Source organism: Zootoca vivipara, chromosome 12 (genome assembly GCF_963506605.1).
Source record: "Zootoca vivipara chromosome 12, rZooViv1.1, whole genome shotgun sequence".
Classification (NCBI taxonomy): Eukaryota; Metazoa; Chordata; class Lepidosauria; order Squamata; family Lacertidae; genus Zootoca; species Zootoca vivipara.
The window spans coordinates 24,776,655-24,796,056 of record NC_083287.1 but is presented as its reverse complement, the minus strand read 5'-3'; the positions used below and the strand labels follow the sequence as shown (position 1 = coordinate 24,796,056).

The 19,402-nt window shown below is 40.6% G+C and overlaps 1 protein-coding gene across 4 annotated transcripts in view; it reads right to left on the bottom strand.

The window, feature by feature from the left end:
* Window positions 1-4,347: 4,347 nt before the first annotated feature.
* RAPGEF5 (Rap guanine nucleotide exchange factor 5) overlaps window positions 4,348-19,402 on the bottom strand; it is a 126,915-nt gene continuing 111,860 nt past the window's right edge. For 3 of the 4 annotated variants that reach the window (XM_035128733.2, XM_035128734.2, XM_060280727.1), the window contains 6 exons: window positions 17,513-17,603; window positions 15,822-15,872; window positions 15,125-15,212; window positions 10,358-10,422; window positions 7,824-7,878; window positions 4,348-7,073 (listed from right to left, as the gene is read on the bottom strand). In XM_035128733.2, the coding sequence (XP_034984624.1) occupies window positions 6,955-7,073; window positions 7,824-7,878; window positions 10,358-10,422; window positions 15,125-15,212; window positions 15,822-15,872; window positions 17,513-17,603 (469 nt within the window). In that variant the 3' untranslated portion in view covers window positions 4,348-6,954. The remainder of the gene's footprint in view (window positions 7,074-7,823; window positions 7,879-10,357; window positions 10,423-15,124; window positions 15,213-15,821; window positions 15,873-17,512; window positions 17,604-19,402) is intronic. The other variant, XM_060280726.1, reaches the window with a different exon arrangement.

The window sequence follows — 19,402 nt, the reverse complement described above, 5'->3', positions numbered from 1 at the left end:
CAGTGTATATCGGAACTTAGTTTAGACTTCCCTGAGTAGTATTAGAGAGGAAGCATAGGAACAAACATGAACCCATCTCTGTCAAAATATGCACCTCCCTGAACTTTGTGGTGCGGTTCTTAGTGAAAATAGCATACAAGAATGCATTAGGGAACATTGCTGGCAGATATGTGCATATTCGGGGAAAACTGCATACAAAAATGTGTATAATAGGAAGAATATGCACTAGTATGCAGACAATTTTTATTTATTTTTTAGAATTGCTGCAGAAATGTGGTGAACTAAACTTCAAGACCAGAAAAATTAGAAACTACAATTTAAAGATTTAACTGTACCAACTCCAGGAGGAATATGATCGATGATTTCACACAGACTCCCTGGCTTATACTGTTATGAGGGGTTTTTTTTGGGGGGGGCATCAGTCTGGATAATACCCTAGACCTCCTATATTTGTGAGTGTAGAACAAATAGGGGGGAGCATACCAGGCCAGTTCTTTTGTTAAGGTAATGGCTTTGGCTGGCTAGCTAAGTACCACAATTTAGCATAACCAAAGAAGTTGCTCTGTGCCATAGAACAAATGGGTGGGCCTCTCCCCACACCCCTACCTGGCTGGTACATAGCAGAACAATAGCTAGAGTTGTGTGTGTAAGGGGGGAAAGCTGGAAGCTGCAGAGAGACAGGTTGCTATGTGCTGGACATTGGAGGTCCCCTGGAAATTTAAAGGCAAAGCCAGATCTATGGGGGTGTTAATGCTGTGACCCCTCCATCCTATGCTCAGGTTATATGTGTGGAAATAGATACCAGAGTTTCCACTGAAACTGAACCCTGGGAAAGCAGGTACCTCTGGAGACTTGCTGCTCAGGGATTGGGTTGGCATATAACAATATATGGTAGCAGTGACTCCTTGTGATGCTTCACCTAAGTGTATAGAACCTCAGAGATATACTAAGAATGGGGTTGGAACAGTAAAAGGTATTCAGGACAAAGGTGGATCTAGAGGAGTGTGACCGGTGTGGTCACACGGGGTGCAGAGCTTCAGGGGGAGTCACAACTATAACATCCAATGGAAGATGAGAGGTGGGTGGTGGGGTGGGGTGCCAGATTTTAGCATCCACAGGGTGCCAATGAAATTTGAGACGCCTAGGTCCGCCACTGTTCCAGGAGCACTAAAACCAGTTGCACACACACCATCCTTTCCATAGGTCCCTCCCTAGTTTGTTTCTACTCATCCTCACAAGTGATCACTACATTCTGTCATAGTTAGAGGACAATATAGAGGGAGACAGGTAACTTGGAGGCACAATTCATCTCCACCGTCAGAATGCACCACCAGAAGCATTTATAACTAGGCCAAATCACGAGGAACATCTAGAAAGGGCATGATGAGGCTTGGGAGAACAATACTGTTCTTTCTATATAACTGAACCTATTTTCAGCAGTTCACAGTAAGGTATAGCCGTGCATAGAACAGTCATTTCCCAGTTTGAGCTTGGCAGCTGCTGACATTAGAACTGTTTAGGTTTTGGAAGATCATTTTTGTCTTTCAGTTCAAATTCAAATTTAAGATGCTGTATTTTCTGGCTATGCCGCTGCTGTGATTGGATATAAATAACCCTAACTTATGGACTTCATAACTTGCTAATGAGGCTGTAGGTGGATAATATTATGGACCAGTGACCATCCCATTGCTTTCCTTAACTGCTCCCAGCATTCTCTCAGAAATCATTACAGCAATCATCAGCTAGGCTATTATTATCAACCCCATATTTCTCTCTCTCTCTCTCTCTCTCTCTTCTCTCTCTCTCTCTCTCTCTCTCTGGTTGTGTGGGTGTGTAGCTGAGAAATGATGTTCTGGCTAAGGTCACCCAGGGAGTTAATGACTATACTGAAATTTGAAAGCAGCACCCTCATGCTCATGTTCTACAGCAGCAGCCCATGAAGTGTGCGATTCAGAAACAAAGGTCAAAATAGATTCACATAGACAATTCAATTAATATGTTTTTATATTTTGAAAAGCAATATTAAAAAAGTTTAAACATTTAACATTTGCTTTTACAAGTTTTATCTTCGTATTGCTTGGCCATTTCGACATATAAATTATTGCTTATTAGCAATTGCTTATTAGCTCTCATAAATACACAACACAATGAAATATACAGAGGCCAACAAGCATGAAATATGTAGTGGAATACATTGGCAACCGTGATCCTGGTAAATCAGAGCATTTCATACATACAAGTTCTAGTAATGTTGGATAAGTACAAGGTGTGGTCCCTGAGAAGTTAGGCAAATAACCTTGGCTTGGGCAATCTAGTCTATTACTGTTAATGCAAGTTCACACAATGAGGGCACTCGAGAGATGGTAGAATGGACAATGCAAGTAGTCTCTCTGTTTGTTGACAGTGCCTCAGTATCTAACAGTGTTTAGAAGAATGCAATAAATAGGCTATGCAAATAAATAGTAATTTAACTCTGCTAAAAAGGTTAATATTTACAGCTCACTGTAGTTTTTTTTACAACATTTTCTTTCATTGAATTGTTGCAGCTTTCCCCTTTGCTTACCAGAAACTAACACATTAAACTCATGAAGAGACTGTACATCAAAGTACTGCTGCAGAACACTGTTTATTCTTAACCCCCATTTTAATTGCTGACTCTCTTACAACTACTGAGGTCTGTATATATAGATTAACAGAGGGGAACGAGCCAGACTAATTTACAGCACAATTTTATGCAGGTTTAATTCCAGAATAGGTCACACTGTGTTCAATGAAACTTCCTCCCAGGTGAGTGTGTCTAGGAGTAGAGACTCTTGAGTCCCTGGATTTTAATGGAAGAATAAAGCATATATTAAAATTTCTCTATTAAAGCCAGTGAGATTTAGAGTATGTACAGAAATAACAGCAGTTTTTTTCTCCCAGGGGGTTCTCTCAGTTTCCTTCCCATTTGTAAATGAAAGATGTACATACTACCTACCTGAATGCTGGTTCAATCATCAATCTTAACTCTCCCCTCATGCTTCAGAAGGGCAGCCCATGTTTTATTCTGAAGTGCCATATGTACATTAATTTATGTTCATCTGACATCTTTTTTCTTTTCTTTAAAGCAACAATCTTTTCTTTTAAAAAAAAAGTTGCAGAACTGCTCCAGGGGTGTGGGAGAGGTAGGTTTGTGATGTTCCAGGTACTAACCAATCAGCACTGCCCACAGCTTGTCTGTGCTGCAAACTTACACACCTGATTTTCCTGAGCTGAACCCTGGAGACAAAACTGTACATTTTAACAGAACGCACTTCAGAGTGCACTTCTCAAGAAGCCCTACCATTTGGTTGTTTAGCAGTAAGACAACAACTGAGAATAACTGTCTTCTTTGTAACAGCGTATCAGTGCGTGTCAGCATTATTTAAAACGTATTTTAAAAAGCACAATCGTTTCTGCATACTTGGTAGACAGAATCAACAAGGTTGGGACTTCTAGCTAAGTCCATGAAATTTTTAATCAGTGAAACCAGAATTTAGTTTTGGCTTGTCCTTTTGCCTGAATCCTGGCCACTGAATATCTTTAAGATGTTATTCGTTACTTCAGTAACTGACAACAGAGAAACTGCCTATGGAGTACAGCACTGCTTAGCCAAATCTAGTAGAAATTTAAATAATTTTTTTAAATCATTACATATTTGCATTGTACCACACTCAACAAGTCCTCTCGTGAAATTGGGAAGTGACTTTCAAATCAGCAACAGAACAAGGAAGCCAGAGCTGAAAATACATTATTACCTTGCAAACAAAGAAAAGAAAAAGGATTAACTGTGGTAGGATCTGTACATTATACCAGCAAACACATGCTAGTCAATGTATATGTGAGCAAGGTGGCATTAACAAGTGAGGATTTAGTAAGTGGGGTGTTATGTTAACTGTCTTGTATCAATCAAATAACCCCCCCCCCCCAGTCCATTTTTACTCACAGTCAAGCTTCTTACGGCCTCAAAACCCACATTTGGGTGCCAGGGGCATTTTGCTGACACGAATAATAGGTGTGGGAAGGGTTTGTTTTGATTTCATAAATTTATATCCTGCCTTTAGGAAACCTCTCCAACAAGGTAATATATGATAACCTATGAACTTTGCAACCATGTCCTGATTCTCTCTTACAAAGTTCCCTCTGCATTAGTGTTTTTAGGCAAACATGGACATGAGAATCTCATTTCATTATGTTTAGATCTACTACCTGAAGGTCTGGTGGCTCAACACCACAGGTGAGGAACTGATAACTTCTAAGCCTAATTGGGCCCGACAGCTCTCCCCCCCCCCCCAGTTAGCCTTATACGCATAAAAGGAGTTATTTACAACAACTGCAATTAAAATAAAGCTACTTACATGTATGCGGTTGGAAATAATGCATGCAGCCCAACATCTCTCTTTTTTCTTTGTTATAGCAAATCCCACTGCCTAAGAGACAAGCTGCTTTTCAGTTTTTTAACAAAATCCTTGCCTCTTCAGCTGAGTTGCTTTAGGGAAAACCTCATATAAGACTCCATTCATATGCCTATATAGGTTATCTGGATTGTTTCTAACATGTGCAACCACCTACATAAATGCATACTGTATATTTACTCAAAGGCTAGCCAGTTTTTCCCTTTTACTGGGTTAAAAAAAAAGCAGCTGCCAGGAGAACATGTATAGGATATTCATAATATAGCTACAGTTCTGAAACATCTTGTCTTTACATTACACTGTACAGTATTTCCACAATTTCCATACTGGGGAGGCCAAAATGCATTGGAAAGAATCTCCACCCTGCTGAAAAAACCCTACCATTTAAAGCTGATATTATTTTTCTTCCAATAGGACACAATCCCTTGGGGAGGAGCTTGTGCAGAAAAAAGTTCGTGAATGATTATACCCTAGCAGCTGTAATAAAAAAGGAGAATTCATTTGCTTTAGTAGACTCACATTTCAAAGAACACTAGATTTAACCCGCAGTATCTCCTGTCTGGCATAGTATCACAAGAAGTATGCTCCCATTTTCACTATAAAATAGTATATTGTATAAAGATGCATATAAACAGATTTTTCACAGTGAAATGCATTGTTTTGCATCGTATTTATCACACTCACTAGGCAAATCCTTGCAACCCTTTACTGTCATTCTTTGTTCACCTTTGACTCATGTTTTGACATTAAAGGCTGTGACCCTTTGATACAAGCTTTTGGGAAAGGAGTTGAAACAAGTTTCCAGATAGTATATAACCCAAGAAATCTGTGACCATCAGATTCAGGTACCTTCAAGAAACCAGTTTTGCACCAGAGAGTATCACACTTCCCTCGCTAGAGAGCTATATTTCTGCCGGAAGTGTGGCTATGCAAGTGTCAAAAAAGTTGTTGGATAGGACCCATCATAGTTGCTCCTCTGCTATGCTGCACTGCACTGTGATTCCAAAAAGAGCGCTTGACTTTCAAGGAGATTCTCACTCACATGAACCAAAACTGACTACTCTCAAGAGAATATGAAAAGGTGCCTCTTGTCAGATTCAAGCCCCACAGCTTGAAAGTTTGAACTAATAGTGCGGATAAGCCCTTAGGTCTATTTGGTCTTTCAAAGTGAAAAAGAATGAAGTGTGCGCACTCACAGCAGGTTAGGTTTCACATAGCTGTAAAGTATTTATCATTTTCAGTCTTAATAAATAATGATTGATAGGCATGCCACTTACGGTAGTAGCTCTTCCAGCTTTCCCTCAGGTAGTTTTGTATGCTAATTTTATTGGAGACCCATATTGGAGACTCTTACAGAAATCTAGTTCATTGAGTGGGTAGGTGGGGGAGCTACTTCAATTAGCAAAAGTTTTCATTGGCAGTGTAAGTAATGCCCTTGGCAAACATTCCAGAACACCCCTCCAATGTTGAGGTACAGATGTTTTTGCTTTTGTGACATTTAACCTAAGGGTGACTGAGGTCTTTCCCCCTGTTGGAAGCTGCTGGTTGTTACAATCTCATAGATTCTTGCTTATTTACTTAACCATTGCTTAGAAGTCACATTACACCCATCTAAAGGCAACTGCAGTACTTATCTTATGGTACAGATATCAAGGAGTAAAGCCTACTGCATTCCTTTTGTAATAAACTATAAGCATGTCAGCTCATGAGCTTGATTATCTAAATTAGAGTAATTGGAAAGGGAATTCTAATTTTTTTAAAAAAAGCCGAGGGAAACATTCAAGAAAGCACTGTGCACTCCGCTACTCAATCATGTGTAGAAACACTGCACTTGTTGCTGCGAACTGTTTAACAGTGTGGAATTTTGCTATATGCTGTGGAACACATTCCGAAGGGGAGGCTGCTAAAATGAAGTATCACCTGCTGCTTGTCCAATTCTACAATTTGTTTGAATGAGTCTGTATGCTGTGCTCTAACAAGTTGTCATTCTTTATGCTCATGCAGCAGTGGTTGCTTCTTATCCCAGGAAAGTTTGCTCAGTACATACTTCTCTTTCTCTGTTTTCATCTATTTTCTTTTTGGCAACAAACAATGCTTTTGGCAGCTTATGATTAGTGAGGCGCATCCATGTGTGGCAAATTATGAGTGCCTTTCTCACATAGTGCTGCTAGCTAAAAAGTTCCTTCATAGTGACACAATGTCTTCTTTCCCCCCAATTTAACACTGATAAGAGTCTGAATTGAAAGCTACTCTGGACCAAGATTTTTGAAGAAGAAGAAGTCAAGTCTTTGTATATGAAGAATGCTGTTTCTCTCTTTCCCCCGTCTGTAGTTGAATGGATATGGCATTTCTCTCATCCCAGAAGGCTGCTACGAACAGCTCCTCTTCCTGCTTTGCAAGAGATGGCTGTGCTTGTTATGGCATCAGCTACTGATAAAACTCAGTATTCACCTCTCTCCAAGGGAAGCAACATGCTTGGCATAAACATTCACTTAATTGAAAGTGCTGCAGGTATGTGAACTCATACGCGAGGCTCTATCCTATGAGAAAGCTCAAACAACATCTGCTGGTTATCGATGATGTGCAAGTGATGGACGTAGGGCTTCAGCTCCTGATGCTCTTTTTGGGGAACTTCATTTCCTAAAGTGTAGACAAAAGAAAAATGAATGAATGAGATCAGTTACTCTACAGCAGGCATGTCAAACCTGCGGCCCTCCAGATGTTTTGGACTACAATTCCCATCTTCCCCAACCACTGGTCCTGCTAGCTAGGGATCATGGGAGTTATAGGCCAAAACATCTGGAGGGCTGCAGGTTTGACATGCCTGCTCTACAGCTTTCCCTCACGGAACTCGTGCCCAAAATGCAATTAACTACAGGTGTCAACATTTCTAATTTAAAAAATAATAATGGTTATTTCCAGCCACACTGTGATAATCAATTAAACAGATATGGCTGAGGATGCCTCTCCAAAGACCTCTAATTTCACCTGGGTCTAAGGCGATTAGCTCTCCATATCTCCTGTCCTCAAACAACCTCTAAGCTAGCAAGCAAGCAAGCACATTCTCTATATGTGTAGAAAAGGTCTATCATCTCAGACAAATAGCCTCAATCATGAATAATATGAACAAAATTGAAAATATGAACAAAAAAAGATTGCATCAAACAAGAAAGTTGATCCCTTTTCAGCGTAAATCCTTTTAGTTCATTCGTAGGATTATTTCTAAACAGTCAAAAAACAATAAGCAATGGTGTTTGTAAATGCCAGATGTACTGGTTCAGTTATATTTCCCAAGCTTATGCTACAGACAGTGAATAGTCTTTAAGATGCCCACCCTAAGTCCCTGGTGCTTTGGGCAAAAAATGGTTAAAGAGAGAAACCTTTACTCACCAAAATGGTTGTGTCTGCAGTGTCTCAAAGACCGGACTGTGTCTGCAATCATGTGCTGTGAAGATAATATACAAAAGGCACCACTGAATATTAATCTAATAGAATATTTATTTATTCACAAAAAAGCTACTCTGGTAGTTGTACAAGAAGAGTAGGCATAACCTTTCCTTTAGCATGGGAGGCAAGCCATATTCTCTTCCCATTTCCAGTTTTTCTTTTTTTGGGGGGAGGATGTGAAAATGTAAGTGTGTTCTTATAAGAGAAAGCTATCATGGATAACTTCAAGCATTGATTCAGGGCTGCTTTGATACATTACAGGAACAGTGGGAAATTATCTGAATTCTGCATGTATCTGCAGTATAAGAATTCAGTATGTGTGAGTTAACATCAGCATTGTTTACAAAAATGACTAGCAATCCAGGCAGGCCCCACATTTTTTCCATTAGTGAAATGACATTCAAATGAATGAGGCTTCTATCTAAATGGGGATTAGATGGCATGACATAAGAAGGAACAGAATTCTTAACTTCAGAAAAAACATTCTACCCAGTATGCCTCTGGAATTGCAATAGTTTAGTATGAATAGTTATTTTAAAAGAGTTCATTCCTATGCTGTTCTTTTCTTAAGCAATATAGGTCACAGATGGCTGCACCGATTAGAGAGAGGAAAACCTTTCCAATTTCATTGCACATGTATGATTGGATCTTGGGCCGATTTGAACTGGCATAGATTCATGAAGCTACATTGATTTGCTCCAGCTGAGGGCTTGGTCCATAACGTTTTCCTGCAATTATTACTTGATCACAATTGTTATCTAAAGAGAGGAGACATTCAGCTAGACCCAAACAATTCTTAGTAGCTAAACTTGAAGCAACCTGTCTGCAATTAGCTCTCACTAGCGATATTACATAAAAACATAAAAGCACAAACTGCCTAGCTTCCAAAGAATAAGAAAAACTGATTGCCTACTAAAAATTAGCCCGTGTTTTGCTTGGCATAAAACAGATCATGCCACAGTTGTGAGTTATAAAAATGCTGTTGAATGGAATAGCTCTGTGGAAATGCCAGATTACCATGATTGTGCAAATCATATTTCTGATAATGTGGCTCTGTTTGCAAGACAAGCCAACAAGAACTCATAATGAGGTTCCTCCTTGAGATTCAAGAGAGCAGCTCTTCCTAGTTTTCTGCCTGGTGCAAAAACATGCCATTTGTGGCAGCATTAATGTAAGCTTCGATACAGCTATGAGTCTTCAGTTTTTGTCCTTTTATACTATGGGAGCAGGACGCGGGTGGCGCTGTGGGTTAAACCACAGAGCCTAGGGATTGCCGATCAGAAGGTCAGCGGTTTGAATCCCCGCGACGGGATGAGCTCCCGTTGCTTGGTCCCAGCTCCTGCCAACCTAGCAGTTCGAAAGCACCCCATAAAGTCCAAGTAGATAAATAGGTACTGCTCTGGCGGGAAGGTAAACGGAGTTTCCGTGCGCTGCTCTGGTTTGCCAGAAGTGGCTTAGTCATGCTGGCCACATGACCCGGTCAGTAAAGTGAGATGAGTGCCGCGAGCCCAGAGTCGTCCGCGACTGAACCTAACGGTCAGGGGTCCCTTTACCTTTACTCTGGGAGCAGGATGCAAGAATGCATCTTTCACTCGATTTCTCTATTGCTGTCCCCTGCTCTCAATAACTAATCCTGTCTTCTAGCCATATGGCATGCTTGGGAGCATGTTTTCTTGCAGGCTTTGCTCCCCACACCAGCCATCTTGCTTCCCCCTCTTGCAAAGAACGTTAAGACAGCCTTTGCTGTTGGCTTGCCACCTTCCTATCCATGACACCCTACCGCCCTGCAGCAGATTTGCCTCTTAAGATAGCAGCAGCAGTTACATTTGCAAAGTATGTTGAGGACCTAAACAAATTGATAATCATGTGTGCATCAAGGGTTACTTTACTTTTCGTGCTAATGTGACACATTTCAAAGAGAGATAAATAATGTTGTAGTCAGAGTTAAATGTATTTGGGCAAGAAAGTACTTAATTAAATGCAAATACTATAAGTTCATTGGCAGACAAAAAGTGTAATATAAATGTGATAAATTAAAAATACGCCTGCCCAACATATCACAACACAATATGCAGTTCTGCTTGTAGACAGGCGTCCCAAAGTCTACAAGAAAGATTACCACCTGACACTAGTGGAAACAACAAACTGGAATTTATATTACACTCTATTCTTATGCAGATTCATTTTTTTTATTGGACTAACCTTGTGTCCAATCTCTGAAAATAGAATAAAATGGTGTCTAGCTGAACCTTTGGTTAAAAGCTCATTATCCTACTGTTATTGTAGAAACTCTCAATGGAAAGCAGAATCAAATGAGGAATAAACAGTACCCCTGCTTCTAAAAAAACACTACAGTACTAGGAAGAACTAGAATTAACGAAACAAAAAAACTAAAAATGGAAGGTGGATAAGTGACAATGTAGCAAGCCTCCCGCCCTGCCACAATATTGGACTTAAAAACAGAAAGTGTTACATACCAGCTTTTCAAAGTTAACAAGGTTATCCAGAAAAGTTTTATTCCCTTCATGTATAAATGTTACATCTGAAAAAACAAAACAAACATCAAAATTTGTAGACTGCACTGTGATTCTTGGTTGAAGGGTGGTATAGAAATTTAATAAATACCGTATTTTTCCGTGTATAAAACTAGGTTTCCCCCCTTTAAAATAATGTCAAAAATGTGGGGGCGTCTTATACACGGAGGCCTTCTCCCCCCATTTTCTTAAAATGGGGTCCCCAAAAATAGGGGGCGTCTTATACATTGGGGGGTCTTATGAATGGAAAAATATAGTAAATATCCCCCACTTTTACGCTACATGGCACGAAATGGTGACAGTAATGTAACACAGTGTTCCATTATTCTTAGATTTTCTCTGAACATTGGTGAAAAACTCTAAGAAAGGGCAAAGCCTTATTTTTTAAAGAACCAGGGGGGGAAACAGTATTGGAAAGCAGAAGTTCATGTATTGTCAATTTCTTGATGAAATCATGCACATTAGGTACTTTTCTTTTTACATTACAAGAGATTCTGACTGACCATTAGGAAGAACTTTCTTACTATAAGAGTGATTTGATGGTGGCGTGGACAGCCTCAGAAGGTGGTAGACTCTGCTTCATTGGATGTTTTTAAACAAAGGCTGGGTGGCCATTTGTCAGGGATTCTTTTGCTGGGATTCCTGCACTGCAGGTAGTTGGACTAGATGACTCTTGGGGTCCCTTCCAACTCTACAACCCTCTGTATATTATTGTATTATTTGCTGAAGGGTTCATCTAGGAAACCAGAATTTGTGAATTTCCACATTTTCAGTCCTTCCAATTCTTTAAAATATGTGTTCTTCCTCCCCTCTCCATAGCTGAAGCACACATCTCCCTTACTTTAAAACCATGGTTCCCAATGAGGGGCACATGCCCCAAAGGGGGGCAGTGTGATTTTTAAAGGGGGCAATTTGAAAATGTGTTAGCGACCAAGTTAACGGTCTTTCAGGCTTCCTCCATGTGAATAGGAGTTCACTTTTTTATTATTCAAAATTATATGTCACCGAGGGTGGGGGGAATCAGGATTGTAGAGATGCGTAGGTAGGGCATGGCCAAAAAAAAAAAAGGTTGGGAACCACTGCTTTAAAACAAACAGGAAATTTGTCCAACTTTTAAGATCAGTAGCTGGGGGCTTCTGGGCAAAAGCTGACTATCCTGAAATAAGCCACATAGAACCCTAACACACCTGTACATGGCAGAAGGAGGAGGAGGAGGAGGAGGAGGAGGAGGAGGAGGAGTTTGGACTTGATATCCCGCCTTTCACTCCCCTTAAGGAGTCTCAAAGCAGCTAACAATCTCCCTTCCTCGCCCACAACAAACACTCTGAGGTGAGTGAGGCTGAGAGACTTCAGAGAAGTGTGAAGGTCACCCAGCAGCTGCATGTGAAGCATAGCTGCCAAGTTTTCCCTTTTCTCGCGAGGAAGCCTATTCAGCATAAGGGAAAATCCCTGTAAAAAAGGGATAACTTGGCAGCTATGGTGAAGGAGCAGGGAAGCAAACCCGCTTCACCAGATTACGAGTCTACCGCTCTTAACTACTACACCACACTGGCTCTCTTCTTCTGGTTAAGGGTCGGAGTGAACAAACGGGCATACCTGTTTGTAGAGAAGGGTGGTACCTTTTTTTTTTTTGTAAGGAACACACCCACATATACAAATTTGCCAGAACAATATAAACAGCATCAATAGGCTACCTACTTCCTATTGGATTTTTCTTCAGGCGTTAGCATAAACGAAGGGCTGTAACGCTGCCAATACCAAGACCACTAATGCGTTCCTTTGCTTTCTTAAACTTGTCAGAACTGGTCCCTTTGAAACAGGATGCCTTGGTTGATGCTCATTTCTCCACTCTTTCCACACTGCTGTGCTTTCTGTCAACCTCACCTCCTAGACTCAGGTGCCAACACTGCCTATTATACACTCCCCACTGCAATGCCTTGCCTGCCCTGTCACTAAGGCAAAATGGAGAAGGTGAAATTGTTACTGTCAATGCTAATAAAGAAGGCATTCCACTGAAAAGCCTGAAGTGTTTATTATTATTATTATTCAAAAAAACTTTAAAGACTGCAGTAAAAGCCTTATGAGAAACAGGGAGGGAGGGAGAAAGAATGAAAAAAAGATAGAAATTTGCTTTGCTGCCAACAACTATGAGCCTGGATAAATTCAGTGGAGCAGAAAATTGCATCTGAGCTGTATTGTAAAGAGCAAAACAGTGTTTTATTAAATATTTGAAAAATCAGCGAGATTTTCAAAAGCACTGTCTATGAAACAACAGGGTTTGCTGTAGAAATTCAATTACTTTGAAAGGGGTATTGTTGTTGAGGTACTTTTTACCTATTTAAGAAAGGGGTTATTTCAAATTTCCTTTCCGACATCTGCTTTACTTACTCTAACTTAAAAGGTGTTAATTCCCTCCCACACTTCTCCTTGGAGGGCCCATTCAAGGCTGCTGGGGAGGGGGGAGGGGGGGAAAGCACTAGATATAAAAAAGAAAAAAGGCACAGCTGCTTTTAAAATGACGGCTGTGGAAAAGCCGATAGGAGATGAGGAGCATCCAGTTTGGGACAAATCATCCTCCAGAAGTGAGGATGGAAATATTCAAAAACTGTCCAGAGAACTAGGCATTGGAAGTACATTGAAAGAAGCCAAAGCACTCTGGGGATGAAACATATGTCCCAAAGACATCTGCAGAGACAGATGGAGGATAAACACATTCATATGCTAATGTTGGAAGCCTCCAAGTCAAGATGGGCAAGTTGGAGGGACTGGTCTAAAATAGAGCATAGAAATAGCTGACAAAATGGAAACCTGGTGTGATGGAGAAAAGCAGTGGGGCATGGTTATTTCTGGATGCAAACTCTACAGGAATAATAGGGAGGAGCATCATGGAGGTACGTCAAAGAGGACACAAGAGTCCAACAACTTAGAAATGTCAAGAGGGACAGACTTCTCCACAGGAGTGCTATGGGTGGTGATACCAGGCCCCAAGAATAATTTAGTACTGGGCATATACAGGTTGAGTCTTTTAAAAGAACATGTGTACTCTGCATCCATGGGGCCTCTTTTAAAGGACTCACCCTGTACTAACACAGATACAGACAGAAAGGAACACAAACAGACAGTGCCCAAGGAGAATGAAAAAAATGAGGCATCCAAAGGAGGAAATGTTGTTGTTACCCTCAGATATACCAGGTATGTGCATGTTCCAGTCATGGCAAAGATGTAAAATTTCTAGATACCGTAAAACAACTGTAGCTGGGCATGGCTCACAAAACCCATATAAAGCCACACAACATTGTATGTGCCTGTGCTGACCTTGACCCTGACCTTTAGACTTTTTTGTGTGAAAAAGATTGTGCCCTAAAACACAGCCTCTTCAAAGATGGCTTTATAACTAAAGACTCTGTTGCAATATATTATCACTCTCAAACAATGAATCCCATTGTGCAAAGGAGATGTTTCTTTATATGAAGATATGCCAAAGGGCTTTAATCCCTTTGCCTACAGAAAAGGAAAAAAGGCAGCCGGGGCCGTTCGTGGTGACTCAAAGGAGCCTCTACAAATGGCTTTCCAGAAAAGAGAGGTGGGGTGGTTAGAGAAGATAGAAACAAAGGCCGATTATAAATCGTAGGATGGAGCTACTGTATTGGAAGAAGCCGAGTGCTCAGCAGAATTGCCGGCACTGCAATGTGTTCCGTTAAAAGATGCACCCAAGTGTGACCTATATCCATTATACATAGCCTGTAGGGGCTACAAGATCACAGGCACGAAGCAGAGCAAGACATGCTGCTGAGAATTACTAGTTAAGGCCTGATGCAGCAGGAACTGAGCAAGCTGCTTTATGAAGAGGCAGCCCATAGGTCCATCTTGCTCGGTTCTGTCTACAACACGGACAAGTAGTTCTCAAGCAGCCTGTCCCAGAGCTACCTGGTTGACACCAGGTATGGAAGCCTGGAGCTTCTGTGTCCAAAACATGCTCTCTGTTACTGTGCTGCAATTAGGCCTTAAAACGGAGCTGCCTTACACTGAATTAGACCATTGGTTCATTTAAATCTGTACTGTCTGCTTTTGACCAGCAGTGGGGCTCAGATATCTCTGTTTTTGTTCTTAATGAAGATACTGAAGATTGGGGATGCATGCAAAGCATATTATGTGCAGCTGAGCTATGGTCCCTCCTAATTGTAGCCTCCATCATCCAAGACTGAAGGCAGCAGAAGGTGCAAGAGAAGATCAGCAGTCATGAAGAAAGCAAAACCCCGGGGTCATCAGAAAAAGGGGAGAGCAGGGAACCTATCAGAATTAAAGATGGCCAGCCTACAGTAGGGTAGTATTTTACTTTTGAACACACGCTCTCCTTAATCAGGACATCTCACTTATTGGACAACAGAAACAGGGAAAGAACGGCTTTTTATTAAGCTAACTTTTGAATTCTCAGCTGAAGAACAAAAGGGTTTCTAGAAGCTATCTTAGGTCTCATCTTATCTTACAGTTCCATTATTCACCCTCTCTGCTGCCTCTTTTGTCAGCACGTAATCTCTTTTCTTGCTCCTTGGTTTCTCCATCCATAATGTGCAACATATTATCAATATGCACAGCTGCATTGCATTCAGTTACCCTTGCACTTGCTGGTAAACCTGCACAGAACATCAGTAATATGCTTAAAAATTTATCTCACCCCTTTGGTACTAATACATAAAGAAACTGTATTACCTTTAAGGAGCAAAGGCATGAAGGGGATTTTGGGTGACTTCATTTTCTTGAATGCATCTCTGTAGGCTTTGTGATTCAGGGAAGGGTCCTACCAAAACAATTTGATTGCGATGAAAGGAAAGAAGAAAATCAATACCCTTTCTAAAGGATGGCAATTTGTAATCTGTTACAAACCCACAAGTTCAATATGCTTTAAATATAAAAGGTTTCCTTGGAAAATGAGGCAGATAAATGTTTCTCAAAGAGGACTGACTGAGTGAAATAAGAGGTAATTCACTCTAGGGCAGGCATCCCCAAACTGCGGCCCTCCAGATGTTTTGGCCTACAACTCCCATGATCCCTAGCTAACAGGACCAGTGGTCAGGGAAGTTGGGAATTGTAGTCCAAAACATCTGGAGGGCCACAGTTTGGGGATGCCTGCCCTAGGGGAGTTTGGAGCTACATGTCTGCAGGAAGCTAAAAAGCTAAGGATCCCAGCTTTACATGATGAGGTTTTCATCAACCAATGGCTGATGAAACTCTAGATGTAGTTGAACTACCACACCTATTATCTCTGACCATTGGGCACCCCACCTGTTGCTGATGGGAACTGGAGTCCAACAATATTTGGAGGACAACAGGTTCCTCATCACTGCATTAAGCACTGGAAGAGAACAGCTGGAGAAATCAAAGTATTTTCTGTAGAAAGCATACTTACTGTCAAACTTTCAAGTTCAGTGAACAGCTTCTTAAACTTTCCAGGGATTCTCTGCAATACACAAAAAATATCAAAGGAAATGAGGTTCTATATGGGGGGGGGGCAAATCAAGTATGCGGAAAAGTATTTAATATTTCTTTCAGTGACTAGCCATCATAAAAAACTCATAAAAAATCAAATCGCTCCCCCCTTAGTATTAGAATTCCTCATCATGAATAATATTCAAGAGTGATGCAAATCCTTTTGCATTTTGAGACTGCCCCTCTCATAATTCTTTTATAATTGCTTCCTAAAATCTGTGTTCATTTTATTCACTAACATCTCTGTCTGCCTCATTTGTCTTAAGGCCTTTCTGATTATTTTATTAAAAAAAGTAAAAGGTATCAACAGTATATTGTTCTAGCCTGAACTGATACTAAAATCTTCTTGGAGCAGCGGGGATAGCTACATTTCAGGGGGAAGGCTAGTTTTTCTGATTTTATTATTTTAAATAGGGAAGAGTTGTGTCCTCTGCATCTATCTCCCAGTGTCATCCCAAGATTTAAAGGAACCACTTGGAAGTGGGCCCTCAGTAACTGATTGTGCACCATGCACAATTCCATCACCCTCAAACTCAGGGAATGACTGACTCCATTGCAGCTTCTCCTACTTCACAACAACGCAGGAGCATATGACAGAAGAATCTGTTACAATCCCTTTTAGGATTAGAGACAGCTCTTCAAGGGAGGGCAGAGCCACTTGGGAGGGTTCTGCCAGACCCTCTTAAGCCTTCAGACAACTCTGGTCTTTGTGGGAAATTGCCATCAAACATAACTAGCAAGCTTAGGCCTAGTTAATGCATGAAGGGGTTAAGACCACAGAAATGTATTCCTAGACTAAGCTAGATCATGGCCCTCACCTGAAAGGAAGTTAAGTTTCCTTCTTTGTTCATTCTCTTTCATCATGTGAACTTGCCGAGAGAGGACAAGCCTGAGCTTGCTCGCTACATGCTCAGACCACATACGTAGAGCTATTTCTGTATTTTGTAAACCCAATATTTCTACCTGTGTTCTACATGGGACAACATATGAATCTGATGTTTGGTGTTTGTAAGTAAAGTATTTAAACTTACTAATTGTGTGGTGTGTTTATTGTGAGGGGGATAAAAGTGCCATAAGTGGCTAGAACAGGATATTTTAAAGGTCTATCTGACTATTATTCCCATGCTTAACTGTGCTGCATCATTTTGTGTTTTTCAATACAGTATTCTGCTGGGGGCTCTCTCTTGCTGGAAAGTGTGTTTAGCACCATACTTTAGACCTAGGGATCTAGTCAATTCTTTTATGAATTAACCCACATGGGGGATCCACCATATATCTATCCCGCACACACAGTATTTTGCTGAGTCAACATCTTAAGCGCTTTAATCCCCACTCATCAACTAATGAGCAGAAATTAAATCTTGCTTCCTTGACTGCAGAATCTTGTTCCCTGCTGGGAACGGGGCATACAGTCAATGCATGATTAAACCCTGTCTTCCTGCTCATCAGCTGATGTCACAAGTGATGTCAGCTGGAGAGTGGGTGGGTGTGATTTGGGGGAAATGACCTCATGAACCAAATTGGCCTCCTAAGTGTGCCAAGGTTGGCCTGTGGGCTGCAAGCTAAAACAAGAATTGAAATGAATTTTAAAAAACAAAATACTTGTATTACCTCCCAGGTCTGAGAAAGCCGACTGACAGATGCAGTGTTGAGACCCATAACAATGGCAAAGAATGAATTCAGATTTCTTTGGGCTTTGCAGCTACGAAAATTAAAAGTACAAAAAACAAACACATGGTGTAACGTTCTATAGATACAAAGCCTTAATACTACTAGCATGGAGAGGCATAATAGATTAACTGTTCCAAGTATATTAACACTAAGTTCTGTAACTACCCAATTAGGTGCAGGCCCAGTAAGATGCTCCCCAAATTATTGTTTTTCTCTGTTCCTCAACTTTAATGTCATGAGAGTAACCGACCTCCTCCTGCCAAAACTCATGACTTTAATATAACCACTAGGCCCTTCAAAGGTGCTTCCAGAGTTCTTGTACCTGTATGCAGTCTGTTTCCCTGATCTGTGCCTGGTGCCGTTATTGTTTAACTTATAGGGACAATGCAGGCAATCTTTTTTTAGCCCTATTGACAGCCCCCTTAGGCTGTGCAGTGACATTTGACTTTAAAATCAACTGAGGATGCAAGACTAATAGAACAATCCTATGCAAGTCCCACTTGTTCAATGGACCTGACCCCATTTTTAGGATTGCAGCCTGAGATTTGTGGTTGCGCATTCATGTGAATTTGCACATTTCACTTGTGCCAAGGAAGAGCCAAGCGGCTGTTTCTTGTGCTCCATTCTTAATAACAGTTGCACTGTCCCTGAGGTTCAGTGCCCTGTGCAATCAAACTGGTTATGCTCCCCTAAATCCATCTCTGAAACTCATTCACATCTTGGATTATAATGCAGAGATATGATAGGTCAAGTGCAGCAATAAGCACAGAAGTTTCACTATATCTATTAGAAACTGTGGCATACTTCTTCCAAATACTTCATTTTTCTATTATTAAGATTCAAATGTCTTCTCAATACTACCAAATATTAACAAGCAATCATGTTTCTGTTTCTTTATCCTGGAATTAGTATTGCTTAGTAGCACAGCTTTGAGCTTATCTAAATTAAATCTCTCCCAGTGTTGTTTACACATATGCCTACAATCCTGATTCATTTTTCTTTTTCTTTTGCAAACCTCCAGTTTATTTTGTTGTTTATTGCCACAAATTTAATTAATGTGCAACCTACATATTCCCCTGATCAGTTATTAGCTACCTTTGGTCACATTCACATTATCAAACAGGTGCGTCCTGCTTGTCTATGTAACTATGTTCCACACAGCAATTGCATTAACAATGGTAGTGCTGTCTGGTGGGAGAATTTCACTTTCCCAGCAACACAAAATTGCAATTTACATGCTTGGAAAATGCAGCTCCAGAAACACTGCTGCAAAAAATGGATGGATGTCATGCATTTAATGAGTGACATTTGCAGAGTATACTGCATTATAAATTGATTATCTAGAAATACTTTTTATTTGTTTTTCTGCAAGTTAATAAAATAGTTTTCACACCAAGCTACACAGATGGGAATTCCTATTCCGAGTATTTCATGTATTTTAGGGTTTTATGTCATGCTCTTCAATAAGTTTCCAAGGTGCGGTATAAATGCACGGTATACTGCCCACCTAGCAGTTCAAAAGCACGTCAAAGTGCAAGTAGATAAATAGGTACCGCTCCGGCGGGAAGGTAAACGGCATTTCTGTGCGCTGCTCTGGTTCGCCAGAAGCAGCTTAGTCTGTGACCAATCCAGTGTCTTTATTCAGACCAGGTCTCTCCATGGTTTTAAGCTTGGTAACGAGTTGCAATTCAGCAACTTCTCTTTCCAGTCTGTTTCTGAAATTTTTCTGTAATAAAACAGCTGCTTTGAGATCTTGTATAGAATGTCTTGGAATGTCCTGGAAAGAGAAGTTGCTGAATTGCAACTCATTACTAAGCTTAAAACCATGGA